A 14,822-nucleotide genomic window follows, 5' to 3' on the forward strand; every position below is an offset into this window, starting at 1 on the left:
TTTCCTCCCTACCCCTTCTTCCTTGCATGTTGCTTGAATTTGTTTTGTATTTTATTGTTTGTTTTTTGCTTGCTTTTGCCTCATGCCCATGTGCAGCTTAAGCATGTGCGACTTGGATAAAAGAAAATAGAAAGGCTTGCTATTCAGAATCTGGATGTTGATCTGATGTTAGTGAAGTAAGAGCCTTCCAGCCCCATTTTGATAAGTTATATTGTTGCCTATAACCTTTCAACTACGATTCTAAGCAGAATGAGGAAAAGACAGTCCCTAGTGTCAATAAAGAGTGAGAACGGTGAATTTTCAACTGCTATAAATTTGCCTCCTAAAGAACTGATTCACAATTTTTTTAAGAAAGATAAAATTCATTCATGTGATCATTTGCATAGAAGACTTTTTTGCTGCACCTTAATTGAAATTCGGTAAAATTATTGCAAATATATACTCAATCGTGTACATTATATTGTGTCGGAAGCATCCCAAATTCTGATTAGTTCCCTGACACTGCTTTAGTCCTTGCATTGTTCAGTGTCAGTTTGGTGTAATGGAGATATAACCATTTTTGGTCTGTGGCATCATACTTCTTCTTCAGTTATGTTCTTTGATATTTTCCAGGATGTGTCTGTGTTCATGCAAATTTGGGAGAAAAATTGGAAAGCAAAATTGTTTTTTGCCTTGACAAGTAAAGACAGGTTTGTTTAAGTAAGACTGACATTCCAATATTAGTTTTATTCCCTTCCTTCACTATGCGTTATAAATGGTAAGTAAACTTTTAAAATTGATGGACTTGCCACAATTATTTTGGTCACAATTATTCGTGTTTAACTGCAAGCAAGCACAAAGCTGGTGAGAATGAATTAACATATGAATACACCTTGTCATTGCACATGTAGAATTCAACTCAATGGATTGAAATATGACCCATTCAGAGAAATAATTTTCATAGGCATGTTTTTGAAAGGTATATATAGTAACAATTAACATGACTCTACTTTACTAAAATACTTGAGCAGCTGTTGTCATGTGTATGTGTGCAAGATTTATTTGATCAGCAGTGATGTTTCATTGAAATGGCATGTATCACTCTGATATGTGTCTCCCTTTAGGTGTTTTCATCAATATAAGCTGAGACTTTGTATTCTTTACTCTGTCAACAGATTGCTGCAGAAGAATGCATGCTTGTATTGGCTGCCATGTGTACTCAAGTTGTTTCCTGAATATGTAGCCTCACTGCTAAAGGAACTTAGAGATGCATGTCATAAAGCTGAGAACAGGACAACAGTTTTCTTGGGTTTTCTTTCAGTGTTGAAAGTTGGTCGTTCATTAGCTCTTTTACAAGTAGAAGACTTAGTGAGTGATAGAATGTTACATCTAGAACAGTCCCTTTTACTGTTGGAGTATATTGAATGTGATGCATGCTTTCAACTTTGGCAAACTTGATCTCTATTTCTAAGAGAGTTTTTTATTTTCGCTATTTATGTTCTTATTTATGAATGTTCCACATTTTTATTATTGCCTGGAAAAATAAGTACATTGTTGCCTCAGGGGTTCATTGATTTGATTTCTTGTGTACATGGTTTTTTTTCTTCACCAATCCTCTTAACAAATGAATTGACATCCTTACTTGGTTCTTAGTGAAGAACTTGTACAAACATTCATGAGAATGACACAAATTCCTGGTAAATTTGATTTTTACCCTCTACATCAATACACTCTTGCCCAAGCCCAACAACACAGATTGGCCACCATTTGGCAGATTTTCTCTCTGTAGCTTTTTATAAGAATTATAACTGCTTTTGGAACAGAATAAGACAAACAGGGCTTGATGACATTGTGAGCAAAAGACTTTCACCTGCACCAGTTACTTGTGAAAATGAATTTTTGGAAGATTTGAGATATGCAAAGAGTGGACAAAGTCTCATTTGATGGCTCTAAAATAGGTTTTGCTAAGATTGGCCGTACTTGATTTCCAATTAGAGCCTGCTATTGTATCCCCAGTTTTTAGGGAATATGCTTTGATTCTAGTGCATCTCAAAGATACTTCAATGTTCTAGAGCTGTAACCAGCAACTTGGTCACAATTAGCTTTTGACATCATCCACACGTAACATAGTGTCTTGGAAATAAGATAGCAGCGATGGAAAGTTTTGTTCATATATTTTCTTTCTCCATTTTTAAACTTCCTTGACATGCCTCAGTTAACGCACTGTATGAAAGGGACTTTCCTCCTTGCACACTATTCACCTTGCCCCATGTTGTAAGAAGTGATCCGTTAAAATTGGTAGAATGAGTTATTGATTGACTGTTTTTGGTTTCGTCAGGAAGAGAATTCTCTTAATGAGGGTCTGACTCACTTACAAAACGACATTAAAGCTACTGCACTGTCCGTGATCAGTTTCACACCAAAGACAGCAGGTACATGTGAGATACACCTCAAACATATCAGGCAATGTAGTTTCTCTGATAATCCTTGATCACATTAGATGCAGCTTATACCAGAAACAACGTGAACAGTCAAGGAATTCTTCTGCCGAACAGCTTTTTATTGATTGTTTTTCTTTTATTGTAAAGTAGTGACACGTTTATAGAAAAGGGGTTATTTGATTAATATAAAGGTGTTAAATAGACTCAATTTCCACTGCTTTATTAGGTGCGGACTTTATCCCTTTAAGCCTTTGATGTAGGATCTCAGGCTGGTCGTAATCAAACTAGACACCAACCCACTGAAACAACTTACTTGAGTTGACTGCCTGTGGGTCATGTAGATGACCTTATCACTCTCTTACTGAGGCTGCTTGTTTCTCGTGGATGGGAGATAAAGGCTTAAAATTGTCTTTGAGTGATTAGTTAACAATTGCTGACCAAAATGGGGGTGAATAGTAGTGGATATTTGCAGAAGCCAGACCACTTTCACCAACACTGAGGTAAATTATTGGTTCAGTTCATACCACGTAGAAACCAAATTTTTATCTGTCAATATACTCAAAATGGTCGGAAATTTAATTCTTAACGAGCAATTTTGTAGAAGTGAAATAGTACTTTCTGTTCACTTCTGAGCCAGCCAATCAGCGCGTGAAAAGCACTATTCACTTGTATGGTATATTTTATTCTTGTTGTGCGTTGACTTATTTGAAAAGTTTTGCTTCTTACTACCCTCTTCCTAAGTCAGTTGTTGTTTGATTTCACATGTAGAGCCCCTTTCAACAATGGAACAAAGGCTTCTAAAGGATTTTCTTCCTAATAATTTGAATATAGCGTGTGCTCCATTCAGGCAAACACTTTTCGTGTCTATGAAGAAAGTACTTGGAAGAGTTAGGGATAGTTGGTCAGTATTGTTTTATGATTCAAATTTTCAAAAAAATGTACCGTAATTTGAATTTTAGAGCATAAGGTCAAATGCTTATGTTTAATCCTGTTTATTTGTGACTACAGCTTGATCTTGTTGAAGGACCATCATCAGGAAGACATGGACTCTCCTCTACCTCAGACAGTTGATGAAATGTTAAGTAAGTGCTGCTGGCATGTTACATATAACAACAAGTTTATTGGGTTTTTCCTAGTTTTATATTTGAAACAAGAAAGCCAGATATTGAAGCCTCTGATGTAAGATTCATCATATGTTTCAAATTCAGTGGGAATAAGGTCAGTAGTTTTCTTCAGTTTCGATATTCTAGGGGAAGTAAACTTTTTTTTTTTGAATGAAGGGTGCGATATTTATGTTTGAGAGTGTGGCAGATTGTAACTGGGAATTATTGGATGAGGTTGAGCAAGACCGCGTAAAATACCAATGTAGAGGTTCGTGTCAATCAGAATCTCGTTGGCTGATCAGAACTGATATAGTGATACCAATGTTTACGAGATTATGTATATCTTCTTCACTTATGTTGTTATACACCTTGCATCTACCTCTACCAAGGGTAGCGTTTATGAAATATCACTTCAATGAAATCGTTAACCAATACTGATTGTAGCTTATACATAATAATGCATGTACAGTCATGTTATGAGAATCGAAATTTTTATAAAACTTTTTATCCGATTTGAATCCACGTTTTGCAATAGCTTCATGAACAGTGTATGTGATCACAAAATCTGTTCTGTTCTGTTGCAGAGTTTGTAGATTGGTTATTTCAGCTTGTAATGGGATGCTTTTTTCCAGGAGCTTCGTACCAGAGACAGAAGACTGGTAAGCAGCTTGTTGTATATAATTGTGGTGCAATGAAGTCTCAGCAAAAATTTATTGTGTTTTTCTTGGGAAAATAGCAGTTTGGCACATCCTGAATATTTCGGGAGGGAAGTAAGGGAAACTATGGATGAAGCCGCTGTTTTAATTTTTTGTCGATGTTTAATTGTTCTTAATTGTTCTTGTTCTGTTAAGGAGCGCTCTCTCCCCCGATCACACCTTCAATATTCGTACAATTTTTTAGCGAGAAACAGTTAAAAAACTTTAGGACTAACGCGTTTGTTTTTGTCGTAATTCTGTCAGTTATCCTCATTTTGATATATACACTTTTTAACACTTGAAGCAATGCAACTTTTGGTGGCTATTTTCGATGTCTTCTCACTGAAATTGCAGCCAGACAAGAAAAAGGGTCAAGTGCCAGGTACATATCTTTTTTCAAACAACTCTGAACAAATCTTACATCTTACATTTTAACTCCGAGCTACAGTACTTATGTTTGCGTGATCGTCAAGTAAGTACATGAATTGGTCATCGATAATAACAGACTTATTAAGCGAATGGGTGCGCATTACTTGTCACATGACAAGTATGTGGATGGCGGGTCTTATTCCGATGTTAAAGGGTTTCCTGTTGAAATAGTTCGTCTAGAATTATCGTGCAAATTAGTTTTTTTTTCATTGAAAAAGATTCGATTCAAAGAATTGAGTTGCGAAACTGAAAAACGCCCAAACGTTAATTTTTGCCAACTTAAGGTGGTAGCTTTTCATCACGGTATTGCTTCCCATATTTGTTACTACTGTTCTTGAACGCTTTAATTGATTTCTATAAGAAGAAGTGCCGTTCGGTACAAAACTCGCACTCTCAAATATTCCACCTTCGCAAAGTATTAGCTCGTTGAAGACTGGGCTTACGCTGATTTTACATCGATTACCATACGGGTAAGTGAACAAACGCTGAATCAGACTTCAAAGAGAATGAAAGAATAGTGACTAGACGCATAAGTGTGAGTACTTAGGCGATCGTAACGGTAAAATCAAGGTACAGTTATTGTACGGTTTTCGCCCCTGTTTCACATGGAAACTTTGTATGTATGTGATATTTGTCTTGTGGAAGACATTTGAAAAGCATTTGAAAACTATTTGAGAAGGCAATCCTTTGCACCAATTTTCTCTCACATGCTTTACAGCAAGTTCTTGAGGTCTAACGTAGGCAGGGGCCTGAGAGCCTCGACGGCGGTTAATGCCTCAACACGAACAAACCGAATTTTAACCTTGGGCTTCTTTCAGAGCGTCCAAAGAGCAAGTAGTAATAGATAGTATTTGACAATAAGAACAAGTACCTAAGTAAATAGTATGTTGAAGTATATTGATCGTATTCTGTTCCCGCGCAGTCTTAATTGAATTTTCAGTTGATTTTGAAGATTTGCTGATATGTTCATTGGTTTAACGTTTACTGATTGTACATTTTAAGTACCAGTGTGCTGTATAATTGAATAGATACTACATTTTGCATATTTTCCTTCAGCTTCATGTCACTTGCTTGTTTCCTTGGCCAATCGTCATGGATACTTTCAGTTTTTCTCCATCAGGTGAGATCGAGAGGCCTTGCTTGCTCATGATGAAATGTTTGAAATTCCCGAGTAAATTTTTTACAGAGGCACAATTTCCATTGTCATCATGTAGCAGCTTTCATGATCATTGAAATGATAATAATAATAATACTAATAATAATAATAATGATAATAATAATAATGGTTTATTGACAGATCCACCAGGTGGCTCTTCCCTGTTAAAATATTAAATTAAATAATAATAAAAAAAATCAAATTAAGTTATTTCACAAATTACGCAATATGCAATTAAAAGTAGAAGTAGGATTAACAGAATAGAAATTACAGTAAAACTAACTAATCACTTTGTACTCTATTACATAAAAAATTCCTTGAAAGTCTTAAAAAGGTTCTATAATCTTTACAGTTTCTAATAGATTCTGGTAAATTGTTAAATAGCTTCGACGCGTTATCTTGGGAAGTGCTGTTTTCGGTTAATTGAATTGCTTGAGTGCATTTCCTTGCGGCATTCCTGTTTTATTATTTTAAGATAATCTGGTAAGTCTCAGTGTTATGCAAAGCTTTAAAGCATGATTTCAGGAGGTTCAAATCTCTTCTCTCATTGATTGGAAGCCATCCGATTTTAAGTACATCCCGAAAGTTCTTGACATAGTGACCGAGTACAAAACTTGCGGCACCAAATTGAACTCGTCGCAAACGGCGAAGTAAGAATTGTGGTAAAGGGTAAAAAACCAGATCGGCGTAGTCTAGTTTTGACAAAATCAATGTTTCTAACTGTTGCTTTCTAAGCTCATATTTGGCAAGGTATTTCAATTTTCTCAGTATCGATAGAGTGACGTAGCATTCAGATACCGTGTGCTTGATGTGATCATCCCACTTAAGATGCTCATTGATGTGAACTCCAAGCAGTTTGCAAGATTTAATACGTTCTAGTTTATAACCACTGACTACGATGTTAGGATCATACTCGTCAGGGTGATGTACTCTGGACATTTGCGGGGTGGATAGGATCATAACCTTGGTTTTGTCGATGTTAAAGGCGAGGGTACTCTGCTTAGACCAGGCACTTAATTTATTAATTGATTTCGAGATAGTGTTTCTACAGTTATTTAGGTCAGATATTCTAGCATGATCGTAGGTTGTTGTGTCGTCCGCATACTGGAAGCTTTTGACATCTAGGTTCTCCTGAAGATCAGCAACATAAATATTGAATAGCACCGGACCCAAGATGGAGCCTTGCGGAACCCCAAAATTCACGTTTTTAACCTCTGAGCACGTGTCATCAATCTGTATAAATTGTTTACGATGCGTAATATAATTGAGTGTCCATATCAGGAAGTCTCTAGGGAAACCTAGTTTACTCATCTTGGTGGTAAGATTTGTGAAACAGATCGTATCGAAGGCTTTGGAAAAGTCGGCTAAGATCATCATAGTTACCTCCGAACGTTTCATGGCTTTTACTATGTCGTCTCGTATAGCTTGAAGTAGAGTAGTAGTCGATTGTCCCTTTCGATAGGCAGAAATGTTATTGTTGAGAACATTGTTCTTATCAATAAAAACAGACAGCTGACGGAAAATCAGTCGTTCATAAACCTTTGAAAGCACTGGTAATATTGATAAAGGTCGTAAGTCTTTCTCGGATTTAATTTGGCTCCCTTTTAGAATCGCGCAGATGCGCGCGAGCTTCCAAGCAGATAGAAAGTACAAGTTCTTGATACAGGTGTTGATGACATCAGTAAGCGGAGACCCCAGATAATCTGCAACCATTTTGATCATGTTTGCAGGGATGTTATCAAGACCAGTTGAATAGTCTGTTCGAATGTTGCGTAACTCATGAATGACCTCTTTAAGAGTAACGGTCCTGATTTGAAAACCGTTATCAAAGTTTGCAGGGAGTGATTGAATCAAGTTTATAATTAAGGCGTAATCATCAACATGGTAGGCGTTGATGCTAATGGTGCGTTCGGCCGTGGATGCAAAGAAATTGTTAAGCTTGTCCAGTTGCATACTTATTCGCTGCGGACTCGGGTGTAGGATACGGTTAATTTCTTTCCAAACTTCTTTTGGTTTCTTAGATGACCACATTCTTTCCATGAAGTTTCTCTCGGTTGACTTAATTAATTCTTTAAGGCGTTTACGGGCCGCACGGAACTTTTCCCAAATTTCTTTGTTGTTGTTACTCGTTCTTGCTACAGATCGTAGACGGTCTCTTTGTTCCTTGAGTTCCGCAATGGCTGGATCTTTAAGCCACGGTGCAGGTGGTCGAGTGACCTTCGTTAATTTTAATGGTGCATGCCTATCGATACATTCCTTGATCAATGAACTTAATATTTCGAGCTTTTCATCCGGATCAGAGACTCCAAAGGAGGCTGCAAATGGTAGTGTTTTAAAGTCTTCAATAAAGGAAGATTCATCAAAGTTCTTCAAATTTCTGATGAATTTGTGCCTTATTTGGAATCTGGTAACTTTGATGTAATGCGGAATACGTTCTGGAAGGTTGGAGATTATATGATCGATAAGTGTGCTCGTCTTGTCTGTTGTCCTGGTTGGTTTATGTACATGTTGATGTAAGTTTAGTGAAGATAATATGAATTGATATTGGCTAGTTATAGGTTTATTTGGTCTGAGTAAATCTATGTTGATGTCTCCTGTCACAACTATAAGACCATCCCAGGTTGCTGTCAGGTAACCAAGGAGGTTCTCAAAACGCTCTAGCCATTCCGTTGAGGTTAGCATTCTTTCCGAGCGATACATTGTTCCTAAAAGAAGCTTGCTATGTTTATTTCTGCCGGGAAATTCAAGCTACAGATGTTCAAGGTCGAGTTCTTTAGCCTCGATGTCACTTCTACGTTTATAGGTCTTTGACCTATAAACGTAGAAGTGTACTATGACCTCCCACCATATTAATTTCAGCTTAGCATTTCGAGACGTCTGTTTTAAGTAAAGAATCAAAATGATCCGGAACAACCATATGATAAAATAGTAGTTTAATTTTGTGAAAATATATATGGATCATACATAGCAACTTAGGCTTTATCTAGACGCTGACTAGGATAAGCCGCTCTCGTGACTGGTGGTGCTTTCAACTTGTACTGAAGGTTCCCACAGTATAACTTTTCACTCACAAAAGAGAACATAGGGTAAGTATTTAGGATTACGCTAAATCACAAAGCAAACCGTTTGGAGAAATAATCCGGAATTTTGTAAACGAGCTCTTAGTCGATGTTTACTGAAGCAGCACCGTCTGCTCCCAGATTTTGGATAGAATTGCAGAAGGCTTATTTCAGAGTCCTTCAACTTGGATTTTAATGATCAAATGTGACCTGTTTTCATTTCGTGATTTATGGGCACGTGTGATGTTATGAAAGATATATAATTGCACATGCCTCAGGCAATTATGATTTGAAAACTTTTCTAAACATCACGAGTGACCACAACTCACGAAATACACGAGCAGTTCAAGCGACTTTTATTTGCCATGTTCTCATCAAAGTCAGTTTTCCACGCTTACTCTGTTTTGATAATTTTGCACTGAAATTGTGACCGAAAAACCAAGCTTGTTTTTTTTCGGTGGGGATCCACATGTTTGATTTATCTCTGGGAGCGTAAATTGCTAGAGAATGAAATTCGGAAATTCGTATTGCACTCGATATCTTTTTATTTACAAACATTGACCGATCGGGGTATTTTGTTTAAAGTATAATAATAGGGAAGGTAAAGCAGGTTACTTCGTATTCTTATTCCAAGAACAGTTTGGCAATTTTGTTTGCGTACATTTTTTCCCCACGCTAAAATTTCCATATTATCATAGTTTATTTATTATTTATCTTTTGAGTTATTTTTCATTTATCTCCTCAGGAGTGCTGTAATATTGTTGGGATGTGTGGAAAGCTGCTACGCTGATGTACGTGCTGAAGTTGCTTACTCATTAGTTAATTTTGTACATTACATTTTTCTAAATTTTGAGAAATTGTAGATTTCACACTTTAAACGATCTTTGGTTGTAGATTCGTGATGCAGCTGTGATTATTCTCCAAGAGCACTTTTCGTGGCCTTTAAAGGTTTTAGAGAATGATTCCACTGGTATAGCATCGGCACACATGCTGGTACAAAAGGCTGTGGTTCTCGCCAAAAGCCCAAAAGTTCAGGATTGCGAGAAAGGAGCTGTTCTGTTGCAGTTAATCCATAGCAGGTATTTAGTAATAGTTTTCACATTATAAAAGTTGGTCTCGGGAGCATTCCTTGAGTCTGTAGGCGACCTTCAAGCTGGAGCTGTACAAGGACCGATCGTCGTTCCTCTGAGATCGAACTTGCAAAATAAACCTTACTTTTTGCATGTAACCTACAGGAACTGAAATTTTGAAAAGCTCAGTTAAGAGCGACAACAGCACCTTATATCTTTCCACTGATTTCTGATGATCAACAATCATGGGATGAACTTACTTTGTCGTCGGAGTAACGTTTTCGCTTCGAATAAGGCGGCTATGATTCTTAGACTTTGATCGCCGCGCAATTAATGGTTTCGTTTCAGGCGAAACGAGAAAAACGAGAAAACCATATGCTATTAAAGAATAAGATGAATAAAAAGATAGATCGTGATCTTCCCTAGCCAAAAGTTTGAAAGTAAGAAGTCGGTTCAGAAGCCTCGCCATCCCACCCCCCTCTGATTCATTTTCTGAGTTAAGTGGCTCACAAACACTTTGATCTCCTCAAATTTGGACACCTTGGTAAATGCAGGATCGATTAGAAATAATCATAACAGATCATCCTAGACGATCAAAGAGAACGAAAACTTTTCAAAACTACCAGCACAGATCTGTTTTTAGTAAGAAAATCATGTTATCAGAGGACATGTTATCATTAAAGAAACTGTTGATTTGCCCATATGTAAAAAGATTTCTGATAGGCTAAATTTTACTTTGAACCTTGTAGTCAAAACTGAATCAAAGAGACGCCGCAAATGTTTATGATTATGAGTGCTGCCTGCGCTGATACTTGAATGAAGTAAAAAGTGCAGTAGTTATGGAACTCTCGTGTTACACGAGTCGGAATAATCTAACCATGAAATGAAGGGACGGTATTCCTGTGTATCTCCTGTATTCCACGTCGGTCTCGTTGCAGGTTTTGTAACGGGGTGGAATGTGAGGACATCTTAACCTGTTTCAGTCGTTCAGTCATCAATCGAGGCGCGTTTGAAGTGCAGAGTGGAAAAAGAAGGAAGTCGTGGAAAAAGTTGTGACCCTAACCAAACATCCCTTCTTTTCCCAGTCTGCGCCATGATCGTGCCTTTTGGCCGACTGAACGTCTTCGAAAGGGTTTGGAGACCCTGGGAACAAAGTTGGAAAATGAGCCACAATTTGTTCTGGTTTTTTCGGTCAGACATTGATGTAGAGGTTTCACAAGAACAGAAGCCAATTTGTGTTGATGATTGAGAAAAGCTCGGGTTATTTGGAGGTACTGGTGCCAATTATGTTAAGGATAAAACAATTTTTGAAATGAAAGAGGGATAGGCATAGTCAAGGTTGAAGGCAACCTGTGGTCCAAACCTACAGAGGTACATGCCTTCAGCCAGGAGCCCTCAGGTCCACAGGTTCGCACTTCTCTTTCCCGGGGCTGTTTCGGCGGATGGCGGCATAAAAGCCATTCCCAGGTTTAAAGTAGTTAATGATGGTTGAGGAAAAAACTTTGGGAACTATCACTTTTTCTACGCGACTGATAGATAGGAACAAGCTTGCGTAGACTTTTATACATACTGTTGTTTTAATTTTTACGCATTTTCTCGATTGAATTGGTGAGAGAAATCTATAGAGCATTCAGAAACCATTTCACTAACATCGTAAAAAGAACATCTTCGTCTTCAAAATAAAACGAATCCAGTTTTTTTTCAAGAGCTTGAAGGTGAATTGTAACTGGGCTAACCACCTCCGAGTTAGCCAATCAAAATTCGCGCACTTTTCACCTGCGTGGTATGTACCAGTGTATAGTACCATATTTATTTTTCTTTCAGGTATGTTTCAATGTTAGGGTGGGAATTCAGTTTGTCAGCACAAGAAATTAAACCTCCTACGTTGGGCAAGTTACCTAGCAGTGACACGACCATTCACATGTTACAAGAAGTGTTGGCTGAACTTAAAGTGCATTTTGAAGCTGCTCGAAAGAATCTGAAACTTGCATCGCAAGATGAGCCAGGCCATGGTAGGTTTAGTTTTCTAAAAAGTGCGTGATAAAGCGCTATGGTGAAAACTAAAATTATCATCTTTCGTGTTTTTCGTCTCGTCACAAGCGTGGAACATAGAAAAAAATTCCGAATCTCTATGAGAAATCGAACCCCTGAGCTGCTGATCCGGTGCCCTGATACTCTAACGCAGAGCCGCATATAACACTATGGTGAGTTGGGCCATTAGAATAAGAAAGGTAATAAATCCTGACCTCGATATTGGGATTAAAACAGTTTCTTCCCCTCGTCATGAGTGTTGGTCAAATATAACAGAAATAAATTTCCGTTAGAAATCCTTTAAATGTTTTAATGTTTGATCAAATAAAGTTTTGTTGATTCCTTAACAATTATCCTAAGCGAAAGAAACCTCTTTGATCAACAAATATTTCTAATTTTAGTCAAAATATTCTTATTGTTGCAGGTATTTCTCTAGCTTTGGCACATTGCATTCAAGAATTAAGCTTAGGTTTTATCAGTAAAGATAATCAGATTGAGCTTCAGACTGTCATACAACACACCGTTGATATTGCTACTAACATCATAATCTACATGTTGGACTTGCTTTCTGGAGGCCACAATACTGATACAAGTACGACACCTCTGTAGAGCATTGTTAGTTGCAATTTAAATTTTGTCAGTCCTAAATGGATGTCAGAGACATTATTATTATTATTAATCATTATTATTATTATTATTATTATTATTGTTATTACTATTATCTACAGTAGAGAAACATTGTGAGGGTAACATGAAAATTACCAAAAATCAAAATATGGTATTTTTTGAAAATAGATCTTTTACCAGAAGTTTATGATTATAGCTTACAAAAGAGAGACTAATTTACAAAAGAGAGAATACAGACGGGTAGGACAAACGACGGAGCAGGTCGAAAACTAGTTTTTATCAATGCCAATCACTCGTCACTAGATCTTTTCATTTTCACCGTGCGATTCTTACCACCTATCACTCCTCGTCTAGATTTTCCTTTTTGTATTGCAAACTTGGGGCCGGAATGCTTTCCAAGTAATCTTTATTTCTTGTGCTCCAATTTTGGTGTTCATTTGTTTATTGGACATTTTGCTACCTGAAATGTTTTTTTGTTCATCCGTCAGTTGGTGGAGCGTCGTTTGCCGATATCGGCGAAGCCTTGGATGAAATAGTCTCTTTGTCAATGACTCACGATGACGAGGGAATAAAAGAAATATTTCCTGTTCACACCCACAAAGATATGGTGATTTCTTGTTGCTGGCTTAATATTAAGGTATTTCATTCACTTATACGACTCTGTTGTGTTTAACGTATTAACATATGCTTGCATGGTGTTCAAGATTTTCCCTTTTTCACTTTATGGATTGATATCAATGCGATTCATACCAGTTTTTAATAAGGCATCTTCGAAGAATCACTAAACTTTTACAGGAGATAGCACGTCCATACCAGTCTCATTTGTTTCAACAGTGTGCATGTCATTTGCTAGCAGTCATATTTGAAAAGACTACCACCCAACTCAAGCATTTACCAGCAATTCAGTTACTTCGTGAAGAAACTTTGAGGAAAGTCGCCGAGACAATTTGGAAAGTTATCATGCAGTGTAGGCACCAGGTATGTTTACTATTATTCCGCTAGCCCTTTAAGTCCTCTTTCGGTTTTGACTATAATCCATCGTCATCTGTTGTGGTGTCGCGAGTTCCATCTCTACTATATTTCTGTGAAATTCAGAGACCAGTTCACACCCGTAGTATTTTGATTATTTCATTGTGCACAGAAGAAGCAATTTACCTACGATGTAACCAAGCTATCAGCAATGACGCCCACAAGTGTTAAGTTTGCGTGCTTCCCCTGATTTTGATTGGCTTATGTTTTTTAGAGTTCCACAAACACAAAATGGCGGCAAACGATGAGCTGAACGTGTCACACGAATTTGATAATATATGTACCGTTCTCGCACAGTCACCTTATTCCTTAATGTTTACACGAAGGCTCGCTTATCCTTACCGTTTTGTTCTTATAGGGTGTTGTTCAGCACTGTAGGAGCAGTTTTTTGAAGATTTGCCGGTGTTTATTTCAATCATCACTACCATGTCTTCACTCTGTACCAAGGAAGTGGCTGGATGACATGTTGAACACAGTGTCTTTATCAAGCTCTCAAACCTCTATCACCAGACGCAGGTAACCGAAACCTATCAGCCACTGATTTGCAACGAACCCATGTATTAAAAAGGCTTGGTTTTCATTACAATGTTTGCACCAGCTTAAGTATATTGGCTAGACGTGCACAGACGATCGTAAGCACGTGCGCATGCACAGTTAGATAATGTATCCTTATTTTTATGCATGTGCTTATAGCAGCGCGATCTTACTGGACATAAGCACGAGCATAAAATGTTTGTTCTGCTTGTACTAACGCCTGCGTTCGGCGCGTCCTGGGTTCTGTTTTTGCTTTTTGAATACTTCATTTTTTTTTGCTTGATTATCAAACAAAAATGTTAATTGATCTTTCAGTGCAGGACTACCTGTGCTGTTTTCCAGTATTTTGGCATGTGCACCAAGTTCAAGTCAAAGATTGCTGTTGAAGCAGTGCATGAAGTGTCTACTGGACATTGTATCGCTACCTATTCCTGCTGTCACAGACCAACACCTCGACCTGCCACAGGTATTGAGGGGAAATTTGTTTAATTCAAGCAAGGAGAAATTAACAGAACTGCACTGTATATTTCGGTAACAACTTTGATATTACTTAATGTTGCCTTTGAAAAGCTTCAACCCCACAAATAAAACTAAATACTCTGACTCTCTCTGTTGTGGCATTCAGGTTAATTTCTATGCGTTAATTATCATCATCATCATAATTGCTTT

The 14,822-nt window shown here is 37.5% G+C and overlaps 1 protein-coding gene across 6 annotated transcripts in view; it reads left to right on the forward strand.

The window, feature by feature from the left end:
- LOC113668967 (tRNA (32-2'-O)-methyltransferase regulator THADA) overlaps positions 1-14,822 on the forward strand; it is a 45,478-nt gene that overhangs the window by 21,675 nt on the left and 8,981 nt on the right. For all 6 annotated transcript variants that reach the window (XM_089212706.1, XM_027184946.2, XM_089212704.1 and 3 more), the window contains 16 exons: positions 613-689; positions 1,155-1,347; positions 2,318-2,411; positions 3,189-3,321; positions 3,429-3,502; positions 4,108-4,182; positions 4,523-4,600; positions 5,704-5,767; positions 9,608-9,653; positions 9,757-9,941; positions 11,757-11,944; positions 12,388-12,555; positions 13,079-13,227; positions 13,425-13,568; positions 13,978-14,135; positions 14,469-14,619. In XM_089212706.1, the coding sequence (XP_089068832.1) occupies positions 613-689; positions 1,155-1,347; positions 2,318-2,411; positions 3,189-3,321; positions 3,429-3,502; positions 4,108-4,182; positions 4,523-4,600; positions 5,704-5,767; positions 9,608-9,653; positions 9,757-9,941; positions 11,757-11,944; positions 12,388-12,555; positions 13,079-13,227; positions 13,425-13,568; positions 13,978-14,135; positions 14,469-14,619 (1,977 nt within the window). The remainder of the gene's footprint in view (positions 1-612; positions 690-1,154; positions 1,348-2,317; positions 2,412-3,188; positions 3,322-3,428; positions 3,503-4,107; positions 4,183-4,522; positions 4,601-5,703; positions 5,768-9,607; positions 9,654-9,756; positions 9,942-11,756; positions 11,945-12,387; positions 12,556-13,078; positions 13,228-13,424; positions 13,569-13,977; positions 14,136-14,468; positions 14,620-14,822) is intronic.

The sequence above is a fragment of the Pocillopora damicornis genome, chromosome 7, assembly GCF_964200805.1.
Source record: "Pocillopora damicornis chromosome 7, jaPocDami1.2, whole genome shotgun sequence".
NCBI classification, from domain to species: Eukaryota; Metazoa; Cnidaria; class Anthozoa; order Scleractinia; family Pocilloporidae; genus Pocillopora; species Pocillopora damicornis.